Below are 24,754 nucleotides of genomic sequence, written 5' to 3'. Positions count from 1 at the left end.
AAAATTGTGCAACAGTTATTTACATACACATGGCAACAGTAATTAGGTATGTAAAGAATATTCCCAAATTGTCTTTGATGAGGAAGTGTCTCAAGTTAGCAAGACAGCCACTTTTGTCTCCATTCTGGGCATGGACAGGGAATGCACACTAAACTGTCAGTAAGGTGTCACTATGCCAGCACTGACCCTAACCAGTCCCCAAGCCAGGCTGAGGCGTGTGAATTCTGTTCAGCTGGAAGCTTTCTGGCTGAGCAAAATTCACACACTTCAGTCCAGCTTGGGGACGGGTTATAGTCAGCGATGGCATGGGGATAACTTGCCGACAGGTGGAGTGTTTAGATGGCATACGAGGTGAAAGCAGGTGGAAAGCAAAATGAAGCCATCCCCCAGAGCTAAAAACTGTTGCAAAAAGAAGCTGGGATACTCTGACTCAAGGCAGAAAATGTGCATCATTGTGCCAGCACCAGTATGGGACTCTGGCAAAGTAAAAATGTGATCACCAATAATTCAATGGATGGAATTACTATAAAAACCAGACAGTACAACAGGAGGACATGAGGTGAAGGGGGTGAAGGGGACATGTATGGAGGGGGGGGGGGTCCTTCATGATTCTGCTTTGTCAATCTATCACTGGGCACACAGATGCACTGATGCACTATACAGGTAGTGCATGACATGTGCAACTGTGTGGACAGTCATAGGGGCAGACATCCAATGGGAAGGCTTCTGGGCCAGAAGAGGGAGGTAGCTGGGTCACAGGTGGTGTGTTTGTGCAATGGTGTGCATGCATGGTCAGAGGCAGCACACAAAAAATAACCATGCAGTGCGGCTTGATGCTACACGATACAGACAGCCCGTAGGTTGTTTCACCAGCCTCGGGAGTGGGCCGTGCAACAGCATGGTTTCAACCAGCTTTCAGAAAACCCAGGATCAGGCCACTTCTTCCTGCCCATCTGTTCTGACCCTATCAAATGTATATGAAAAGATCGTATCTTGCACACAAAAATGTTTTTCTTCTCATCATGAAAAACAATCATGACATTCATGTCAAAAAAGCTCTGAAACATGAAATATGAGTAGAAAGAAAGAAAGAAAGATTTGTAATCTTGCCCAGGAGAAATAAAACTTTGTCACTCTGTCATGTTAAGATACATACGTGCAAACAATGTATGTTGAACAATTATTCTGTCACTGTTCTTAAGCCTCTGCCCACCCTTTTAAGAAGTCACTTGGAACATAGTTCAAGACCTGCTAAAGGATAATTCTTAAGAAAAACTAGGAAGAAGATGTTTTTTCAAAATTTCTGATATATAAAATCTAGCTTCAAACTAACTAAGGAGCCCTGGTGGCACAGTAGTTAAACAATTCTGTGAGTTCAGTGCCAGAGGGCTCCAGTTAATCTGGCCTTCCATCCTTTCCTAGGTCTCTAAAATGAATACCCAGCTTGCTGGGGATAATTAGCTTACACATTGTAAACTACTTAGAGAGTGCTTAGTTCACTATGAAGTGGTACAGAAATGTAAATGCTATTGCTATTGCTAATGTTTCCACAAAGATACAGATAGGTAACAGATAATAATTGACTTACTGCTCCCCATGGACCTGTTCTCCATTGACCTCCTTGAGGAGAAGAGTGCTGGTTCCTTGAGTTTACACTGCCATGTGAAGGATGCACCTTATGAACTGGAGGATAATCCCGATGGCTTGGATGTTCATGTATATCCAGAACATGACGATAATCTGGCTGGCAGGGTGGCATGTTACATTCTTGTTCTTTTGCAGGGTGGCCTTCGGGATCACAGTAATTCTCATCAATTTGTTGATGGTGGTTGACACAGACAACTTCCCTTGTTACTATTCCATTACCACATGTAACTGTGCACTGACCAAAAATTAACCCAACATTTATGTGACACAACAAAAATGAAAAATTGATAACCAATGAAAACTATTTTTAAATTGCTATTAACGAATACGGGATGAGAATCCTTATCCAAAAGGCTTGAGATTGGAAATATTTTCAATTTTGGATTTACAGTCAGCCCTCCATATCAATGGATTTTTATCCACGTATTCAAGAATCCATGACTTAAAAATATTCCCCCAAAAATGTAAATTCCAAATAGCAAACCTTGATTTTACTATTTTATACAAAGGACACCATTTTCCTAACCACAGTATTTAATGGGACTCGAGCATCCACAAATTTTAGTATCCACAGTGGGTCCTGGAACCAAATCCCAGTGGATAACAAAGTCCCACTGTATTTTTTTTTTGAATACCTATATTTGCATAAATGTACATAATGGTGTATCTTGGAGATGGGATGCAAGTTTAAACACAAAATTAATTTATCTTACATATGCACCTTATAGACATAGCCTGAAGGTAATTTTATACAATCCTTTTAATAATTTTATGCATGAAACAAAGTTTGTGTTTATTGAACCATCAGAAAGAAAAGATGTCACTATCTCAGCCAGCCATGAAAAAAAGTTTTAGATTTTAGAGTATTTCAGAATTCTGGATAAGGGGGACTCAACCTATAAATACATGTGAGAAACAAATGGCAAAATAGTCTATGCAAGCCTTTTCAGAAATTAAACTTAGCAAACTGCTTTTGGACCTAGGCATACATCTGGTTTCTAGTATAATAAAGGAAAATAAAAATGTAATTTAAAAAATCCAATATTTACAGGTGACCAGCTTCCAGCCTGCCAAACACCACATGGACTAAAGCAGCTCGAAAGCTCTTCTGGTCTGGGTAAATGGGCACAAAACAATTCTTCTGCTACTCTCCCAAGTCCATCTCGACAGCTTACATAGCGAGCACGGTTTCCCCTTCCACAAGATGCGGAACACTGCAAAACACATCCAAACACTTGTAAAACTTCTATGCAGGTTCATCTCTTTAGCTAAGATGTTAAGTGATGTTATAAGTTAGAGGCTGGTTTTTTGTTTTTTTAAAATAATTTCCCATTATTCATTATGGTATTTGAAAAATAATTTCCTTTCATTATTCATTACTATATTGAAAATGTAATTAATGACATTGCTTGTATTGCATATTATTCTTCCTACCTTTTTTTAGAAAATAAGTTCCCCATTGGACTGATAGAATGATTTTAAAAATGGAAGGTTTCCACCAGAATGCCTTTATAATGTTTTAAAATTACTTATTTTAAAAGTAATTGAAGAAACTAGAAAACATTATTCATTACATCATTAACTTCTTTACACTTACTATGTTACTTTTGTAATATAACTTCACTGTACTTTTGTTGTCCTGATATACACTGTCTAGTTACATGTTACTATGTTATTTGAGACTTATTATTTTCAAGCTCTGGTTAGAATGTGCAAACGTGTCAATTGACCATATGTCATCTGATTGTGAATATTGGCAGATACTCCATAAAGCCAAGAATGCCACTTTGGACTGTCAGCTTACCCTTCTTTTCTTTTCTTTTTCCCCATCATATTGCAACGTGTTACAAAGGCAGGAGTGTAGGCCACTTGCCTTCAAGACTTTCTATGGTCAGGCAAGTCAATCATAACAGCAAAACGTTTCCAGATTAATCTAACAGATTTTTAAATTGTGAATTTTAAATGTTGAATTTTAGTTGTGGATTGTTTTACTATGTGTACATTTTATTTGTCCTTTTAAATTGATGTGTGTTTTAACAAGTGTTTTAACTGATAGTTGTTTCTTAATTATTCTTGTCCCCCACCTTAATCCATGGAGAGAGGCAGGTAAGAAATCATCAGCAGCAGCAGAAGATGTGTCAAAATTAACCTCCATAAGATTCCACAGTCACTAGTTATACAGACTAAGGAACTGCAGAGTAAAGCACAACCCTGACTCAGCTACGCCTGAAACTAATGGGCCAAAAGTGCTACCTTTGGGCTGATCCGGAGGCATGGCATTCAAAGAACACATGCCCCCAGATTGGGCCGAAGTTGTGCTGCAGCCGCATAAGGCAGCCCAAACCACTGCTTACCAGTAAAAAAAATTCCTTGCAACCGGTCCGTTGTCGACCATGGCTGCAGCCAGCTTTGGGACTATTGTGTCTAGTCGCCACTTTCCCATGCTGCTCAGGGCTCACTCATTGCTGGAGCAGCCAGATGCCGCTCCAAGCTGCCCAATATAAAGTCAGGAAAAAAACTATTTAGCCTATTTATCCCCAAAGCATTTTATTAAAGAAGGGGGTGGTGGAAGAGAATTGCAATGGAAAAGAGGGGGTACAGGGCTTGGCCAGAAATCATAGACCAAGTCCTGAGTCCCTTGATGTGTTGTCCATCTGTACATCAATGCCAAAGGCTAAAGCATCCCATCCTTCTTGCCCATGCCTGAAAATTCTCTTTTGCCATAACAAAGAGGAACAACCAAAAATCACTTGTCAGAAACATACGCCAATGCTTCAATGGCCAAGGGAAAAAAATGGTCTAAATTATTAGCTGGGAAAAAAGGGATGGAGGTTTTCAACTCTTTATCTTATCGAGGGTAAATCAAACTTAAAATCAGCTTCCAGCCTCCAATTTGTTTTTTTGAAGTAAAGAAAATTTTGACATTTAACTAAATTACAGTTTATTTTATTGTTGACCTATCCTCCTTCTTGCAATATTACTCACTGGTGTCCATGATCCGTATCTCCACTGAATCACTTTGTCAGTCTGGATGTTGGAAACTGAAGTTGGCCATGGCTTAATGGGTTCTGGACAAGATGGCATCTCACATTCCTTGTGGGGGAAAGTGCATTTCAGAAACCTTAGAGAAGGCAAGACGGGAAGGGTAGAAAGACATTCACTTCAATTCTGATTAATCCCTTTCTTTACTTTTTGATTTGCTTACCTGGCTGTCTCTTGGCTGTGTAGCAGCACTGCACTCTCTATCATCATCCAAAATAGTTCCATAAATGCTAGCAACACATTTGACTGCACGCACTTGGTATCCATGGCCACATGTAACAGAGCACTAGACATAAAACATTGGAATAGAAAAGCCTTAAGCACAGTATTCACTCTTAGCTCAAGTGGCACAGACAAGACAGGTATCCAATAAGGAAAGCAACGAGAAATTCATCCCTTTCAGCTTTTGTAGTAAAGCATGTCACTTTTAATTTCTACATCAGCTTCTTATGCCGCTTTGGAAATAGTGGTTTTCAAAGCTCTCAATTATCATGCCCTCACTATTTACATTCCCTCCCATCTACTAATTATCACTAATTTTACCCTACCAAGCTCTCTTGATATCAACTTTCCTTCCAAATCAGTCATTATGCCTTCTCAGCCATTCTACTAAATCTTTTTACCTTCTTTAACACAGTGCTTCTCAAACTATTTGTTATGGGAAACTTGATTTTTTTTTTAATGTGCCAAGAAATTGTACCACATTTTTGCCCCTTGGCACATTAAAACTGTTTCTGTCTTTCCTGTAAACTTACCATGGAATGTTAGTTAATAGTTCATGGTCCATAGTTCACCACTTTAAGTAGCATTGCTCTGGCATTTCTATGGTTTATACATTTAAATAGCTTGTAGAAGATACAGTACTGGAGACCAATGGGAATGAAGTTGCTTTTAGTATATATACTCATGTATAAGCCTAGAAATTTAGGTCAAAACATTGATCCAAAAAACATGAGTCAACTTATTTATCGGTCAATGTGAGTACTGTACTTTAACTTTTTTTTTTAAAGAACTATCCCCTGCTGAAAGGCAAGAATATAATCTGTACTGGAAGCACTGACCCCTCTGTTGTCTCATTCATCCAGCCTTTAATGTGAGCCCAAAGTACGTTCTTTGGCATTGTTTTCCTTTACTTCATTCTTTATATCATTTGTTAGATGTCCCTAAATTCTACCCTTGACTTATCCGTGGGTCATCTCAAAATCCATAATTTTGACCCCAAAACCTACCCTTGACTTATACATGAGGTCGATTTATAGTTGAGTATATACGGTACTTTTTTCTTTATATTGTAAATTACTGTGGGACATAAATTAAGTACCGTATATACTTGACTATAAGTCAAGAAATTTATGCCCCAAAATGGACTCCAAAATCATGGGTAGATTTATATATGGGGCAATAAGTTAATACTGCTTATAAGGTTCCTTAAAAAGTGCCCACCCTCCTCTGTAGCCACGGATCTTTATACAACTCCCCGTTTGAGTCCCCGCATGCTCTCTCTCTCTCTCTCTCTCTCTCTCTCTGTGTGTGTGTGTGTGTGTGTGTGTGTGCTATCCCTCAGCCTTCCCTCACAGCCAGAGCTAACAAACAGCTGCTGAGGCAAGGGACAGAGAGAGAGAGAAAGAGAGAGAGAGTATGTCCAGGATTGTACCTTGTTTTGCAAGCCACGGGCCTTGGAAATCCTGGGGGTGAAGGGAAGAGAGAGAGAGAGAGAGAGAGAGAGAGAGAGAGAAGTCTGACCCCCCCTTTGCAAGCCATGAGCTTTGGAAATCCTGGGGGTAAAGGGAAGATGATAGATAGATAGATAGATAGATAGATAGATAGATAGATAGATAGATAGAGATGCCCTCCCCTTGCAAGCCATGAGCCTTGGAAATCCTGGGGTGAAGAGAAGAGGGGGGGTCTGTTCCCCCTTTTACAAGCCATGAGCCTTGGAAATCCTGGGGGTGAAGGGAAGAGAGAGAGAGAGAGAAAGAGAGAGAGAGAGAGAGAGAGAGAGAGAGAGAGAAGTCTGCCCCCCCCCCCTTTGCAAGCCATGAGCCTTGAAAATTCTGGGGTGAAGAGAAGAGAGGGTGGGTCTTTTCCCTCTTTTGCAAGCCACGAGCCTTGGAAATCCTGGTGGCGAAGGGCAGAGAGAGAGAGGTTTCTACTCTCTTTTGCAAGCCATGAGCCTTGGAAATCCTGGGGGTGAAGAGAAGAGAGAGAGAGAGCTTTCTACCCTGTTTTGCAAGCCATGAGCCTTGGAGATGCTTCTGGTGAAGCGGAGAGGGAGATGGAGAGAGAGAGAGACGGAGATGGGGAGAGAGAGAGAGGGAGGGAGACGGAGACGGGGAGAGAGAGAGAGAGACGGGGGAAGAGAGAGAGAGAGAGAATGTGTCGAGGTTTGTTTCCTCATTTTCCATGCTGAGACTGTAACCCTTGGGAGAGGTCCAGAGAGAGAGATGTAGGGAAGGAAGTGGTGCTTTGTTTCCCCCTTTAGATCTTTTGTAACATGACCCAGTGTTTGACCCTCAACTTATCCACAGGTCATATCAAAATCCATTATTTTGGCTCCAAAAACTGCCTTCAATTTATACATGAGGTCGACTTATACATGAGAAGAGTATATACATGAGTATATACAGTATGTGTATTTATAGTTATAGATATATAAAAAAAGAAAGAAAGAATAAGCTTCCACGTTGCTAGTTGTCATTCTTCCATCTACCCATCAGAGGCTTCATTGCAGCCTTTTAAAGTCATTCTTCAGCAAAACCTTTTCCAAGTAGCACTAATCTCATTATATTTACATCTCCACTGACAAAGGAATGAAATGGATTACCACAAAATATTTCAGGAAAAGATATATGTACTCACATCTCCCCAGGGACCCACTTGCCACACTGCACATTCCTTAAGTTCACATGATCTCACAGATTCTGGTACAGAGTTTGGATTGCAGAAGACATCTTCTAGCTGGTCATCATTCAGTTGACACCATACTTGTCTATGCCTTGTTCCCTTCCCACAAGTCACAGGACACTGCACAGTCAAGCATGAGATATTGCAAATGAATTTTAGCATCAGTTCATTGATGCCATCTTTATGTCACCACTTTCTTCAACAAGGCTAAAAGCACCCTTCAATATATTTTGTTAACATTCATGTAATTAGAAAATACAGATGTTAATAAAAATTTATCATAAAATTCTAATAGATTGTTCACACCAAAGGTAAAACTTATGATCATGGTATGACCTTCTAAATAACAAGGTTTGCATTGCTGCTGCTTCTTCTTTTTTAATTGAGGGTTTGGCATCAAAAGACCAGTGCACAAAAGCATCCAACTGTGAGTTATATCTTGTTCCTCCGAAACCAGTGATTCCTCCCTCCCTCTCTCTCTCATACACACACACTCACTAATCTTTCCCCTGTGGGGTCCTTTTCAGTTTAATTTTGTAACAAACCTTTCTGTAGAAAAAGACTCATGTGGTCGTAAAGTAATCAAGAGTTGTGAACCAAGACCTACATCCAATTGCTAGTCCTAACAAGAGTAGAATAAACAGGATTTATGTAGGTGTTCACTTATCACTCTGTAAAATGACTCAGTGGGTTTACTCTAGATAATATTAGCAATTGAATTTAGGCCAGTGAACACTATTTGTTGTGCCTTGATACTTATATGTTGTTGAGTCTATTCATCTGTCATGTCCTTTGTTATGCTGATGGCCCTATGCACCAAAAAGAAGGAACTTTTGTAAGGAAAATTACTTACTGTTTTAAACTTTTAATGTGGTTTTCAGCTCTCTCTTCACTACAACAAATATGGAAAACAAAACAATGGCCTACAGGTGAGAAAAGCTGAATATACATTTTAATCTCCAAGAAAGGAGACACCAGGGATTTCCGTAACCACAGAACCATTTGCATAAATTTCAGACATAAGCATAGTGATGCTCAAAATTCTACCACCAAGACTATTAACATATATGGAGTGAGAAATACCAGGTGGGTTCAGGAAAGGAAAAGACACTACAGATCAAACTGCAAATGTATGTTGGATAATGGAGTGCAGCAAAGAATTTCAGGGGGGGAAATATAACCCTGTTCATTATAGACTATAGCAAAGCCTTTGATTGTGAAAAAAAACTATGGATGGCTCTTAAATAAATGGGTGTGTCATAACATTTGATAATGTTGCGACAAGAGGCTATCAGGACAGAATAGAAGGAGACGGACTAGTTTGCACTTTGCAAGGGATCAGGCAGGGCTGCAATTTTTCACTATTTAACTTGTATACTGAAGATATCATACATAAAACATGATTAGACTCATGAGGAAAAGTTGGCAGAAAGAATATCAACAATTTAAGATATACAGATGACATCATACTACTAGCAGAAAATGGCAAAGACTGATGTTTACTGAAGAAAGTCAAGGAAGAAAATACAAAGGCAGGTTTAATAGAGTTTAATAAAACAAAAATTATGATCACAGATGATTTGCATAAGATTAAAGTAGAAGTTGAAGACATTGGAAGAGTTAAAGATTTTCCATAATTTGTCTCAGTCATTCATCAGAATGGAGACCGCAGTCAGGAAATCAAAAGACTGGAATGTGAAAGGGCAGCTATGAAGGAACTAGACAAGATCCTGTGGTGTAAACATTAAAGTTAGTATGGCTCATGCCATTGCATTTCCAATTTCTATGTATAGTTGTGAAAGTTGGACAGTGAAGAAAGCTGGTAGGAAGAAAATCAACTCATGTAAAATGTAGAGCTCAAGGAGAGTTCTGCTGATACTATGGACTGCTAAAAAGACAAATAAATGGTCCTGAACTCTCCCTAGAAGCCAAAATGACTAAACTGAGACTGTGGTACTTTGGAAATATTATGAGAAGACATGGCTCCCCAGTAAAGACAACAATTCTTGGGAAGCTAGAAAGCAATAAGAAAAGAGGAAGAAAGCATTATAAATGAATAGATGCAATCAAGAAAGCCATGGCTCTGAATCTGCAAGATGTGAGCAGGGCTGTTGATGATATGGCGACTTGGACATCTCTCATTCATAGGGTTGTCATAGGCTGAAGTTGACGGCAGTTAGCAACAATAACATAATAAACAGAATTAGGAAATAACAATTCCTGTATATACCATACACATATACAACAATCTATTTTCATGAAATAGATATTTTGTTATTTAAAAAGTACATTTCAATTTCTTTCTACAAAAAAGATTTTTAAAAACTTTGCCCCCGCCCCCCACAGCTACATCATTCTTAGAAATATGATAGCTCTAAACCCACAGTTGGATGCTTCTTTTGCCCATTAAAGGCACTTCTTTGTGCATCTTTTATTCAATTTCTGAATAAAGAACTCAGAATAAAACATGTGATAGGGACTATTTAGGCCACATGTGGACAATTGACAGCAGGTTTTCTGCCTTGCTTAAAAAAATATACAAAAACAACAAAACCTCTAAAAAGGCTTTAATTCATACAAAATTTGCAATGTTGTTCATTAAGATTGGGTAGACAGCGTGCCCTTCTTTTTTTAAAAAAATGGATACCATGTCTCACACATGTTGAGTCAGAAAAATGTAAAAAATGTTAACTATACAAATTTAAAATGTATTTCAAAGTAAGGGAAGAATCCAACTATCACCTCACTCCAGTCACTAGCAATCCATTGGGGACAGAAGAACTCATTACAGCTCTGAGTAACAATCTTTGGAAGTTCATGGCATTCCCTGTCTGCAAGCCGACGGCCAAAGTTGTTCATACAAAAAGATTCTCTTTTTCTCACACCTCGTCCACAACTCCGAGAACACTGATTATTGAAAAAACGCAACCCAGAGAAGGACAAAAATAATGTGATCATTATAAAATAAGCAGAATATAATATCAATAGAGATCAAGGAATAGATACACAGATCAATTTTTATACATCTACACATCAAAGCTGGCCCCTGGCATAAGCTGCCTAAGATGAAGCATAAAATGGCACCCTCTTCATTCACCTCAACTGGGCTTTCAGCAGTGGTGAAAGTGTCCTCCATCACACCTGACAAAGGATAGTATAGGGACCCTGTAAAGGCTGTGTGGTAAGCACAGTTCTGTCCACAAACAATGGGGGACAGTATTCATGAGCAATAGCTGGAGAGACTGTTTCACTCTGCCTAATGCTACAGTCAACCCTATTATATATATTATATATATATATATATATATATATATATATATATATATATGTATAACATATTATATATAATTATACATTATACTGTACAAGTTGAGACAAATCTAGTATTTTTTCCCCTCCAACTCTGGGGTGAAACAGATGAGCAGGAAAAAGCGGCATGAAGCTGCTTTTTCCGAAAGTGGTCTGAGTCCCCACCAAGGCAACTGGAGGGTGCATGTCATGACTACATGGTGTGACTTCAAGCCGCACCACTGGGTACTTTTTATTGTTCCCTCCAAATGGCCATTCCTGTGAACCTTCACACAGTCACATGTGCAGCACTCCACCGGCACAGGGCATCAGAGCAGAGATGTGTCCATGCAAATCCTGGCGACGTACAGTCATGTCCACCCTTCATCCCATGTCCATTCTTTGACTGTCTGGTGTGTGCATGTTTTATTTATCTCCATGAGAGGTGTTACACTTTCTCCTTTGGGCATTGCCACCCCCACCACTTGGGTACGGCAGTTCCATTCCTTCTAAACATGCTCCTGCGATGGGGCATTTATATGCACAATTAGAGTTAGGGTTAGGACAAAGAACCCCTTTACAACCACTCTGGCAGTGCTGCATTTAGACATACAAGTGAAAGTGCACATTTTCCAAGAAGAAGTGGAAAAACCCAGCTCCTTTTTAACCCAATTTTTCTCTCTGTGGGATAGCTTAGGAGCAGTTTCCAGCCAGCTTCAAGTGCCCTGCCTGGAAGCTAGCCAAAAACCTGTTTATTTTGACCATCTATTTCGCCTCTCTATTAAAAAAATTAAAAAAATAAAAATGATGTCATTAAAAATACCAAGCACTTTAAAATACACAGAAATCCATCAGTAGCTTATCAAGCTAAATCACACACTTCAATGCAAGAACTAATTAGAAAAATATAATATTCTAAATATGTACCTCTGACCATTCTGTGTAATGCCAGCTTGCCTGAAGACAGTCTCCATGACAGACTTCTCGGACTGGGGGTTTCTGCTGATCAGCACAGTATTTATCATCCACTGGAACATTCAGTCCCTTTGAAACAGAGTACTTCATACAGTGGATGTCTAAAGACCGAAACCCTGGGCCACACCGAGTTGAGCATTCACTTTTGCCAATGATATGCCACCTATAAGTATAAACTATTATATAAAACTAAATATGTTTTAGTTTGTAAAGGTAACCAAAATTATGAAGGTATTCAACTAGCATCAGGAGCATTTAAAGAAAAATGAAGCATATTTGTTGCCTTTTATAGATTCAGTTACAGAAAAACTAATTTAAAACATCTTAGCACAACAAATAAATGAAATGAAGAGTCTATAGACAATTATCTAAATGAGTTTGTGAAACACACACTATAAATTACTTCTAAGCTGTAAAAGCATATTCAAAATATATATCAAATTCCATTGTTTTAATAATAAAAAAATGCTAATCTATGCATACCACTTTATGAAGGTTCAACCAGAAAGATAGAGATTACAACCAGCCTTTTTATAACCACTTTTTTTTTTCCTTTTTACCTTAATTCACATTCTGTATTACACTGTTCAGTTAGAGCTCTGGGAGGTGTTATATGCTCACATCTTTGGTCAGATACTAGCAGATGATCACTCCTTCGTATGCATGTTACCTTCCTCCTGCGAAGACCTTAAGCAGAATGTTTTGAAAAATGTTAACAGGACATTTATAAATCATGATGGGAGAAGATGTTATTTTCGTTTTTATTTAAAAATAGCTCAATCTCATTTTCCAGGATAATTTAAATTTCTTTCCTCTCCTTCCTTGCTCTGTTTATTTCAGAGAGCTGACATGCAATAATATGAAGGGGAAAGACCATAGGACTGCCTAGAGCAGTGATGGCGAACCTATGGCACGTGTGCCAGAGGTGGCACTCAGAGCCCACTATGTGGGCACATGTGCTGTCACCCCAGCACAGAGTTTGCTAGAGTTTGTTACTAGAAAGCCAGAGGGACATGGCACTTTGCAATAAATAAGTGGGTTTTGGGTTGCAGTTTGGGCACTCAGCCTCTAAAAGGTTCACCATCACTTGCCTAGAGACTGTGCAACAGAGGCTATTCCAGCCATCAGCTGAAGGGACTTCCCATTTCCTTGTAAACAGAAGCCAGCCCAGGGAGTTTTTAGTGGAAGCTCTCTGGCACTGGCATCATCAGGTCAAGTGACAGACAGATGACATCCATTTTTAAGTATGTAAAGTGCCAGTGTGATATAGTGGTCTGAATACTGGACTAAAGCTCTGAGATATCTGGGTTCAAATTTGCACTCAGCAATAAAAACTCACTGAGTGACCTTGAGAAAATCTCATTCTCTCAGCCTCAGGGGAAGGCAATGGCAAACCTCTTGTGAAATAAATCTCGCCAAGTAATCTATAGGATAGAGTTGTCATAAGTTAGAGTTCATTTGAATGTACATAACAACAACATATTTGACAATATGGTGAGATCTTTCATAATTTGCTCTAGAGATTCTCAGTGTTATTTTATTCATAACAAACTTATAAAGTATAATTTATTCAATTGTTTTTTCTCCTACTTAGAACAGACACTGAAATTAATTAGGCAAGTTCATTATAACTAGTAAGTCCTGCTTTCAATGGATCTATTACATTATAAATCTCCAGGACCAGATGACCTACATCCAACTGGCAAATGTAATCTCAGAGCCATTGGCACAAATGTTTGAGAACTCCTGGAGAACAGGAATAGTCCCAGCAGACTGGAATAGTCCCAGCAGCCCTGTTTAACTATTTGAAGGGGTGTTATATTGAGGATGGAGCAAACATTGTCCTCATCTTCAAAAAGGGAAAAAAGAAGATCCCAACAATTATCACCCAGTAATTGGTTGACTGGCCAAACCCAAAGGGTGCTCAGTAATGGCTCCTTTTCATCTTGGAGAGATGTGACCAGAGGGGTTCCACATGGTTCTGTCCTGGGCCCAATGCTATTCAACATCTTTATCAACTACTTGGATGAAAGAGCAGAGGGCATGCTTATCAAATCTGCAGATGATACCAAATTAGGAGGAGTAGCTATTACCCCAAAGGACAGGATCAAAATTCAGGATGACATTAATAGATTAGAAAGCTGGGCCAAAGCTAACAAATTGTATTTCAGCATGGAGAAATGTAAGGTACTACGCTTAGGGAGGAAAAATGAAATACATAGATATAGGATGGGGGAGACCTGGCTGAACGAGACTACATGTGAAAGGGATCTGGGAGTCCTTGTGACTATAAAATGAACATGAGTCAACAGTGTGATGCAGCAGCTGAAAAAGCCAATGTAATTCTAGGTTGTATCAATAGAAGTATGGTGTCTAGATCAAAGGAAATAATAATACCACTCTATTCTGCTTTGGTCAGGCATCGCCTGGAATAATGTGTCCAGTTCTGGGCACCACAATTCAAAAAGGATGTTGGAAAGCTGGAGCATGTCCAGAGGAGGGTGACCAAAATGGTGAAGGGTCTGGAAACCATACCTTATCAGGGGAGACTTAGGGAGCTGGGTATGCTTAGCCTTGAGAAGAGATGGTTAAGAGATTTTATATGATAGCCCTGTATAAGTATTTGAAGGGGTGTTATATTGAGGATGGAGCAAGCTTGTTTTCTGTTGCTGCAGAGAACTGAACCCAGAACAACGGATGTAAGCTACACGAAAAGAGATTCCACCTCAGTGTTAGGAGGAAGCTCTTGACAGTAAGAGCTGTACAACAGTGGAATATACTCCCTTGGTGTGTGGTGGAGTCTCCTTCTTTGGAAGTTTTTAAACAGAGGCTGGATGGCCATCTGTCAGGGGTGCTTTAATTATGTGTTTCTGGATGGCAAAGGGTTGAACTAGATGGCCCTTGTGGTTTCTTCCAGTTCTATGATTCTGTATGAAATTAGTTTTGGAATTGGCCCTCTGTAGTAATATATTTTTAAGATGGTGAAATGATAATTATAATTTATTTAGGTTTTTAACAGTAACATCAGTATAATTAAACCATTAAATTAAACTAGTTTTGCACTGTATCAGTTGATCTATACACAACTGTATTTTATCCACAAGTATACTGTCTTAGTTAACAGGAAAATGAAAAAGAAATATAGTGTGAAAGGTTATGACAAGAACTTTTGTAATAAATTAAATATCACATCACATCAACAAGAAAATGACAATACCTTGACACATTTTGTTGCAGTCCTGCCAAAGCCCATATGGGTCCCAAGTAAACAGATCATTTCCCTCTTCTATAGGAATGCTGAATGAATAGCGAACATCGGGATTATACAAATTACCTACACATAATACCTAAACGAAGATTACAAAAAAACAAACAAACTGTTTTTCAGTGTATTTCCCCTTATTTCTTATGTCCAACAAATAAAGGTGCTTACCATTTATTAAATATTAAAAATTCACCTGCAAAAGAATGTCCTCTTCAAGCCTGCCAGTACTATTTATTCTTTCCACAGTATTATTTGAACCACTATACTCAAAATTAGCTCCATATATATTGATTTCCTTTTTAGACAGGCTGACAACAAAATTTCCATTCAGGAAGAAATTCCCCTGAGTATTGGATAATGCTATAACAATGTTGACAGAGAGAATAATGATTAGTACATCTTCACTTTAACCTTACATCCCACTTGCACATTGATAATTAACATTTTACACAGAAACCTCTTTAAAGAAACAATTATTTTGATGACATCAATCACTCACTTCCTTTCATTTATTATTATTTATCTACAGACATTTGCATACTGGCATATGATACGAAACAGCAGTATAATAAAGACATTATTTGCTGAAGCAACGTTGTCACACTGCCACATATCCTACTCTTAGAACACCTGAGACTTCCAGATAATGATTGAACTCTTATAACATGCTAAAGGGTTCAATGAGATTACAGAATGGGACCAGACAACATTCCTGGGGCTTCATGAGAATGAGAAGTCAGATACTCAAAAGAGAATTTCATTTTTTAACTAAAGAATTAATGCAATTTAAAAATGATTTGATCTGTGTTTAGGAGCAAAGTATGTGAAATGGAGGTCAAATAGCAATAGTGTACCAATTTGTGTGTTACCAATGATATTTCACAATTGTTATATTGCTTTTATTCCTAATATAAAATTATAACCAGCACTTAATTAACCAAATGCTTACCAAGGTAATTGTCATCTTCTGGCTTCCCTGAATAGCTGTGCTGACGTATATCAAGGTTTGTTGCTCCTATGGGAATTTTTATTACACTATTATAGCCTGAAACACAATTATATATAAATTAAAACTATGAACGATTATTTTGCAATAATCACATGCATCTGTAGGAAAACATACCATAATGTGCACTGTTGAAAGTACCAGCAAGAATCCTACATGATGTGTTGTCACCACCACAGATGCCACATTTATCTCTTCTCGCTTTGGAGTTTAAGACATGATCACAGCCAGCTTGCTAAAAGAACATGTTAAAATAGTTTAATGTCCATACAACAGTTTTCTGTTTAATTAGAGGTAATTCTGTTTAATTAGAGGGTTCTTTTTTTAAAAAAAAAAAAACCTTTAAAACACTAATTTTAAATTATAAACCTCTCCCCTTTTCTTCTCTCTCTCTTTCTCTATGATTTGTCATGCCAGGACACCAATGTAGTCAATAAAGTGAGTTAAAAAGAATTTGAGAAAGGCGTTGAAGACTATGGTGGAAGATGAAAGAGTATGGGCAGAGGTCAGTTCCTGTCTGGGTTAGAAATCAGACAGACTGTTCCCTTTTTTCAATTTTATTTTTCTAACCTTGCAAAAACTGAGAGTGCTCACTTAACACCTATTATCTATACACTCTGCGATTCACACATAGATTCAAACATCTGCCAAGAATTGATTAATGTAGGAACAACAAAGATTGAACACTTTCAGTCAGCTGTATCAACTCATGATTTTGTAACTAGGAAGTGTAGCACGTTTCTGCATTTCTTATCCTCTTTCCTCCTTTATCAAAGATGCATTCCTTTCTCCCTTTAAATTTTGATGACACAGTTATCATTACATCACTACATCAGATCTTCATTGCATTTATAATTGTCATCAGTGGCTCCTGCTGCAGAAGGGCTGCCAAGGGGGTGGCAGTGACCTCCTCCGATTGCCTTGTTCACTGGGTCCACTTCTCCAGCCAGACCTTGTTAGAGCTGCCAGGAAGCAGCAACAGCAGATTCCCCTACCTCTGCTCCCATCCTGCTGCCTCACTTTCTCTCTCACTTCCCTGGCCAGGGTAGCTGAGGGAAAGCCAGGCAAGTGAGGCAGTGTAAAGAGACAAAAGACGCGCAGTCATTCCTTCCCTCCTCCTCTGCCACCTGACTTCCTCCTTGGGAGACAGCTGGGCAGTGGAGGAGCCTTGAGGGGTGAGTGTGTGCCCTTCCTCCTCAGGAGGAGAGCTAGGCATTGGAGGAGAGTCAAGGGGCAGGCATTTGTCCTTCATCACCTCTGCTGCCCAGCTACCTCCTCAGGGGCAGAGGAAGGCAATGAAATAGCTTTAACGGGTTAAGTGTTCACCCCTCCTCCTCTACTGCCTGGGTTCCTTCTCAGGGAGAGGGCCAGGCAATGGAGAAGGAACTGGTGCTGGGTGCAGCAACACCAGCACTTATGCTTCCACCACAGTGGTAGGGGGACCCCATGATACCACTGATTGCTGTAAACACACAACCATGATATCACTGATTGCTATCATTACCAAACCCAAATTTTTAAATTTAATTTCAATAACACTAGAAATTTTCTCCAATTTCTGGCTGTCACTCAAGTGACTGTTTTATGGCTGCTAGCTCAAATGTGACTTCATATTACAGTGCGCCGCGTCATATGCGGGCGCTATATGCGGCTTCCAACATATGCTGGAAGCCATGGCGGAAAAAAGGCTCCTGTGCCACACAGCGCGCCACAGACATGAACCCCATTGTTTCTTATGGGGCTTGAGCTTACGTGCTTTTTCTTTTATGCGGGGGGGGGGGGGGGGTCCAGAACAGATCCCCTGCATAAGAGAAGGGTGCACTGTATACATATCCTATAACACAGTTATTAAAGTTATCCATTCTATAAAGAATTGTGTGTTACACTGACAAGCACTCTGAACAACATAACAACACTTTTAAACAGGATTTGTGTTGTTTCATATAAAACCACCAGTATAAAATTGATTACCCTGCATAAGCCTTGGACACATATATCATGCGTATCTGGTCCACATGGAGTACCATCAGCAACTCTGTCTTTCAGCTGAAAATATGATGTTGTGCCAGAAACCCGACAAAAAAGCTTACAGCGATCTTTCATGGAAACTGTTGGAACAAAAAAGTCAAACACAGATTTGTCACTTATGAAGCTTTGCCAAAAATAAAATAAAATAAAATAAAATAAATCACCATTTAGCAAGAAAAGACCATTTTCAGTTACTTACTGCCACTATATTTTGGAAGCCAGCGTACAGTAGATGTTAATCCATTGATGTTAAAATGTTTACCATCAAAGTCTGAGCATTGCTGCTCTCGAAAATCTTTTCTGCCCTTAGGACATGTATCAGTGTTACATGATCGAAACTTCATCCTGCGGCCCACACAGTACTTTCCGCCATGTTTTGGCCTAGTTAAAAATTGCATTGGAAGCATGTTCACTGCAAGTATTCAGATACTTTCTAAAATCAAGCCTAGACCTTGCTGCTATAATGTAAATAATTGCCTTCTATCCAGACACAAAAAAGTTTCTTTTTAGACCTAAATGACTTTGATGTTTTGTTTATTTTAAATATTTTATTCCACTTGCAGTTAAACAGGGTGGTTCACAATAAGTCATAAAAAGCAATAAAAATATTCCAGAAAACAATATTTCATGAAAAGCCATTTAAGCCATTACAAAGCAAATGGAAAGAAAGCGTAAAATGCTATTACTGCACTATCAAGAATTCTCAGAAACGATTGCATTATTCTATGCCTGAAGTGTATCCAGTCTAGAAAGTTTTGATTTATACAATACCACAATATTACAATCCATGCAGTCAATGCAGCATGGACATAGAATACTCATAATGTCTGCCTTTAACATTCAAACAACGAATTGAAATTATACTCTTAAGTATGACCAAATGTTCTTAAGGATTGAAACAACTGTGCTTTTGTTGATAGACCAGCTATGTGTTTTAAAGTTTTTAGAAGCAAACAGGCATACCTGTCTAGATCTGAATATCCCCAATCAATAGTGCTTGTTGTGTGGCCTCAGATTTGGTTAGAGAATGAAACAACCAATCACCTATTTATCTGGGAATTCATCTGGGGCAAGGATTGTGTCTATGTTCCTTTAAAATGCTTGTTGACTTGTGGCAACAATCGGGGGTGGGGGTGGGACAGGGCTCCTGTACCAAGAGGGAATTTCAGCAGGTGGAACTTGTGGACAAGCAATGTCTGCTGAAATTCCATCTTCTGTGCAGCCATTAAGAGAGTACTGTCTTGCTTTTTGTCTGGCAATGGCCCAGTCCAGATGGGCCTATAGGGCATCCTCGCCATGTGCTAGGGGTTGGCTGAGGGCGCACCGTCCACACGTGCCTCAACCCTAGCACGTGACGAGGGCATCAAAATGGCAGCGCCCTGTACACACGGGTACCACCATTTTGACATTACGGATGCTTAGCGTCCGCACATCACGCCCCCATAATGGATTGGATTTTAATGGATTAGTTAGATTTTAATATGTAGTTTTTAATCTTACAGTATACTGTTTAATCTTGTTTTAAGGGGGGCACTATTTATATATGGATGTATTTTAACTTGTTGTACACCACTTTGATTGCCTGGCAAAAAGCAGGATAGAAATGAAAATTTTATTATTATTTTATAATGATGTTGCGAGTGTGCCATTGGCACAGTGGTGTCATTATGGCACCACAGAAATAACCCGCATTTGCGGGTTCTTTTTGCTGCATGAGGAAGTCACACGGTTTGTCCACTGCAGCTTCCTCACGCAGCAAAACAAGGTGTGGGCAGACCACCCTTTTTGGGCAGTCTGTACCCCGCCAGTCCTAGCTGGGACAAAGTGTTCCCAAGTGACTAGGTAGTTTGTATGCAGTGACATACAGATGTGTGAAAAATGAATGGCAAAACTAATTACTTCTGCTAATTTACTGTTGCTTTCAAACTGCTAAATGGAATGAAAAGAATCTAATTGCACATACATTTAAAATAAAAGAAAAACACATACTCAGGTCGATTACACAATCTGGTTGTACTTTTGATACCGCCTCCACAAGTTCTGGTACATGAACTGTAAGGTCCCCAGGATCCCCACTGTCCATCCACAGGAAGCTTTTCCATTTCTTTGTTTACACAAATTCCATGGCGGCAATGCTGCCCCAATAAAAAACAAAACCACAACTTAAAATTGAATTCTGTATGCACAGAGTTAACAGTTAAAAGTAGGAATATGAATTTATGTCAAAGACCATTAAATACTGTTACAGAATTATCAGGAAAATAGCTTTTAATTTTGTTTTCAGGATATTAAATTTGAACTACGGAAAAGCTTAGCACCTAGTGGGCCAGGTTTTCATTTTTGTAACTATCCAAGACATTTAGCAATTCAAAAGGCATCTACGCCTGGCATTTTTCATTTGGGACAACTGAAGTTCTGGCTGTAAGTCTTCCTTGAGTATTAACTTACATATTACATAATTGAACAGGTAGCAGCCCAAAACATATGACCAGAAAGCAAAATATTTAGGAGTGTTTCCAATATGTGACATAAAGGCTGTGCAACAAACTTGTTTGTGTGAAACAAGTATGAACATATAATGGATTTCTTCATATAAAGCATGTGTGAAAAATGACAAAAACGCTTTGTGGCATCAGTGGCCACTGAAGTAATATGCACGCAACATCTCTATGCTTTCACCTGTAGTAACTTCTCCATCTTTTCACTTATATGATTAAAATAATGTGGGGCAACCATGTTGTGTATAAAACAAAAGTCAAAATAAACATATTGGATTTAATACTTTTTTAAGGAGGGGAGAGTACCAGGGATTTTATATGTTTTGTATTTTTAACTTTGTTAGCTGGCCCGATTGTTCTCAGAGGGGCGGGATACAAATAAATTTTATTATTATTATTATTATTATTATTATTCCAATGAAAAATGCAATAGTTCCCTGCATCTTTCCCAATGCAACACTGTAACCACTACACCATACTGGTCCCATTATTTGATGCAAGTTTGTACATTGGTGGGTATAGCAATTTTAAATAACTGTTGTTACAGTATATCCATTACTATGTGTGAAAATGTAAATACTGTCATGCCAGAATTAATGCACTAGTTCTGGGATATATTTTAATGCAAGTATAAATAAACTGTAAGATGTTTATAGTTCTAAGATATATTTTTAAAGGGAGTGTAAATAAACTATCAGATGCTTATCATCATTATGTTTATAGACACTATTTGCTAACAAAGATTAAACAAATGACTATTTAATATTTGAGCTATTTATAATTTCTCTCAGTTAATAAAAGCTTTTATGGCATGCCACTTGAGAATACATTTTGTAACCATTAAAAAAAAGAGAGAGAGGTTCATCTCATATTTACTTTAAAAGATGTTTCTGGAATGTCCAGAAATATAGCACCTACATGACAACTACTTCTATAGAATTGGAATAAGTCCATGTTCACATCTGGAATTTAATGGCTTATTCAATAGAGAAGAAATAAGATGAAGTCATAGTAGAAAAATTATGCACCAGACCTATCCCAGATGTTCTTCTCATGCCCTCCCCTTTCAGACAGTGACTGTGTTTCAGAGAGAGGATTACATTTATTTTATTAGTTGTATAATAAATTATGCATGCAAAGATGGTAATCTTATGGTAAGTCTGAATCCAAATAAGAGCTCAAAAGTTCAAGTAAAGAATACAGAGAGAACACTTTTTTAACAGCATCATTGATAAGTGAGGCTGTCTTACTATTGACGTTTGCTATGGTAATTTCTAAAGCAAGGACTCTTATTACAAGTTTGTTTGATGTACTTAACAGTAAAAATCTTTATGAAGTGTTAACTACAATAACTACTATGCAGATACATTTCCCACAGTAAATTCCAGTCGTAAACCAGCTGCTGTTCTGGCTTCAAGGAGAGTGAGCCTGTATGAACTTTCCCAGGACTTTAAGATCAGCTATGACATTTCTTCTCTACAACCTGCCACTAAGGTTCACTAAAATCCACTTGGGCACAAGAGAGAAAATTCTTTCTGAGTGAACAGAAAAGTGAACCACACAGATAAGAGAAACAAAGCTAGAGAGAGGGTCTTTTCTGGGTGTACAGAACAGTTAACTACAGAGATATGAGAAAGAAAACTGCATCTATATTTACATAGCAAATTTCATTCTTGACTACCACTGAATCATCATCTAATTATTCAGCAATTTTTAATGGTTGGTGAATGAGTTTACAATGTTACATTGGAAGGATGAAATGGAAAGGTCTCTATGCTGTAATAATTTTGGGAGAATAATTTTGAGGACAGAATCACTGTATTTGATCATGGTGTGGACTGAGCTTTTTTAGCAGTGTTATATTTCTAAGGATATAAGGCACCTTGCAAAGGCTGAGTGTTGAGATTACTGACAAGGTGCATTACGGATAACAGATGGAGAGATAAGCATTATCAGCTATGGAGGGCTTTGAAAGCAAGAACAAAAGATTTGTGCTAGATTCAGGAGTTAACAGGAAGCCACTGTAAGAATCTATGGAAGAAAATGGTGGAAGTAAAGGTGAGAGCTTACCATTCCATGGCCGCATTCTGTTCCATCAGCCAGTGGCATGTGCTGTGTACGGCAACCCTTATGTATACCTTCTGCACTTGTACACCATAAACGTTTGCATTGTTTCTACCAAACAAACAAGATTTTCTTTGTTATAAAAATAACACTAATCTATCATCAAAAAACAGAAGCAGGACGACACACTGAAGCATAGGCCAAGTTGGGATTTGGCATGATGAAGGATTCAAAGTCAGGATCATGTAGGCAATCAGTATGCAAAGGGATCTTGTAGTACCTTGGAGACTCACTGAAAGAAAGAAGCTGGTAGCATGAGCTTTCGTAGACTTGAATATACTTCTTCAAGTGCATGAGGTGGAGTGGAGAGTACAGAAATAGACCTATATAAGCTGGTTGTGTGTGAGAATAATCAAGTAAATTCAAAATCTTGTGGGTATGGAGATGAGGTGGCAAGTTCAGTTTTAATTATGGTCATTGGGGACAAAGAACTTTATCGCATTTGGCTCCTTCCGTTCCGTTCTGAGCACAGAACAGAAGGAGCAGGGATGAGTGCGGAACGAGTGGGGAACGGATTTTATCGCACGCACCTGTCCCTCATTCGTTCCGTTCCCCCTCTCTTCCATTCTTAATCCGTTCTAGAGGGGGAAATTTTTGAGAACTGTTCTGAACAGTTCTCAAAAAGCCTTCCCTCTGGAATGGAATGAGAAGGGAAGAGAGAGGGAACGGAACGAGTGAGGGACAGGTGTGTGTGGTAAAATCCGTCCCCCACTCATTCAGTTTCCTGCCAGGCCATTCTCAGAGCAGCCCTAAAGCCCAATGCGATAAAGCTCAAAGTCAGGAGGAAGGATGTTGCTTAAAGCTACAAGGTTTTGAATTGCCATTGACATTCTCACACACAATCGGCTTATATAAGTCTATCTCTGGACTCTCCACATCTCTGCATCTGAGGAAGTATGTTAAAATCAAGGAAAGATTATAATACTAGCTTTTTTCTTTCAGTTAGTCTCAAAGGTGCTGCAAGATCTCTTTGTATATATATTGTACAGTTAAGCATTAGCATCAAAATGCTACCATACTCCATTATATTTGAATGATCCATGCACTTTTAAAATGTGACTTTTGCCTTGAAATATGTACCAACAGTAATTACGAAAGGTTTCTATATTTTGAAGGCATAAACCACCTTTTAAACACTTTTACACCATTCATTGCTGAAACAATCTTTAAGTAGTTTGTCCCTGAGTATTTGTACTCTGACTATGAAAATCATTTGTAGGAGACTCATCCATAAAATCTGCAAACAGCATGTCTGAAGAACCTCATTTGAATTCACCAGAAAAATTACAGTAGAACATTTTGGTTTTTCAGCACTCCAGAAATTCAGAGAGAACTATTATAGGCACTTTTGCAACTTTTCATTCCAGACTGGAAGGAAGGAAAGATCTGTATATCTGATTACCTTTCTTTCTCATAGGTCATTGTAATTAAGCAAAAAAAAAAAATCATGAAAGATATTTTGACAACTTTATATTAGATTTTTGTGGCTTTGAAATGTTGTTGCAATTTGTCAAGCACAATTTAAACATTTCATTTCAAGCAAAAATGTGAAACTTTCTACATAGTTTTGAACAAATTACTTTGACAAACTGAGTTTAGAAGTTAAGATGATCATTTAATTTATCTTTTTTGAGACATAACCCTTTCCCATAAATAAATATTAACACATTTTAGTTTAGTTTATCCTTGCATCATACTTAGCAAATTTTGTTAATATTTATGTCTACCTGTTATGTTCCATGATTCACTAGTTACGGTGCCACTTTTCCACTCCAAATAGACAGCAGAGTACTTTTGCTACTACTTCCCCTTGTGGAAAGTTGGAGACAACTGGCTGATTTTTTCCATCTTAGGCAAGCTCAATCAAGGCAATGTCATACATGTGGTCATTCTGATAGCTGAAAGTTCTCAAGTAACTTGTATATCCAGAGTGGTTTTCTTTTTCTGTAGCATCTTACCCTTCCACAACTTTTTGAT

The 24,754-nt window shown here is 38.5% G+C and overlaps 1 protein-coding gene across 1 annotated transcript in view; it reads right to left on the bottom strand.

The window, feature by feature from the left end:
* ADAMTS20 (ADAM metallopeptidase with thrombospondin type 1 motif 20) overlaps window positions 1-24,754 on the bottom strand; it is a 105,461-nt gene that overhangs the window by 34,805 nt on the left and 45,902 nt on the right. Inside the window, exons 11-26 of the mRNA XM_089524267.1 lie at window positions 22,724-22,828; window positions 20,145-20,290; window positions 18,355-18,536; window positions 18,099-18,235; window positions 16,245-16,362; window positions 16,071-16,166; window positions 15,315-15,481; window positions 15,074-15,203; window positions 12,417-12,543; window positions 11,809-12,019; window positions 10,336-10,500; window positions 7,549-7,713; window positions 4,853-4,975; window positions 4,633-4,740; window positions 2,697-2,861; window positions 1,589-1,882 (exon numbers count right to left, since the gene is read on the bottom strand). Coding sequence (XP_089380393.1) covers window positions 1,589-1,882; window positions 2,697-2,861; window positions 4,633-4,740; window positions 4,853-4,975; window positions 7,549-7,713; window positions 10,336-10,500; window positions 11,809-12,019; window positions 12,417-12,543; window positions 15,074-15,203; window positions 15,315-15,481; window positions 16,071-16,166; window positions 16,245-16,362; window positions 18,099-18,235; window positions 18,355-18,536; window positions 20,145-20,290; window positions 22,724-22,828 — 2,439 coding nt within the window. The remainder of the gene's footprint in view (window positions 1-1,588; window positions 1,883-2,696; window positions 2,862-4,632; window positions 4,741-4,852; window positions 4,976-7,548; window positions 7,714-10,335; window positions 10,501-11,808; window positions 12,020-12,416; window positions 12,544-15,073; window positions 15,204-15,314; window positions 15,482-16,070; window positions 16,167-16,244; window positions 16,363-18,098; window positions 18,236-18,354; window positions 18,537-20,144; window positions 20,291-22,723; window positions 22,829-24,754) is intronic.

This window comes from Sceloporus occidentalis, unplaced genomic scaffold (assembly GCF_023333645.1).
Source record: "Sceloporus occidentalis isolate IW3139 unplaced genomic scaffold, rSceOcc1.0.p SCAF_5, whole genome shotgun sequence".
NCBI classification, from domain to species: domain Eukaryota; kingdom Metazoa; phylum Chordata; class Lepidosauria; order Squamata; family Phrynosomatidae; genus Sceloporus; species Sceloporus occidentalis.
This window is presented reverse-complemented; position numbering and strand designations above follow the sequence as displayed.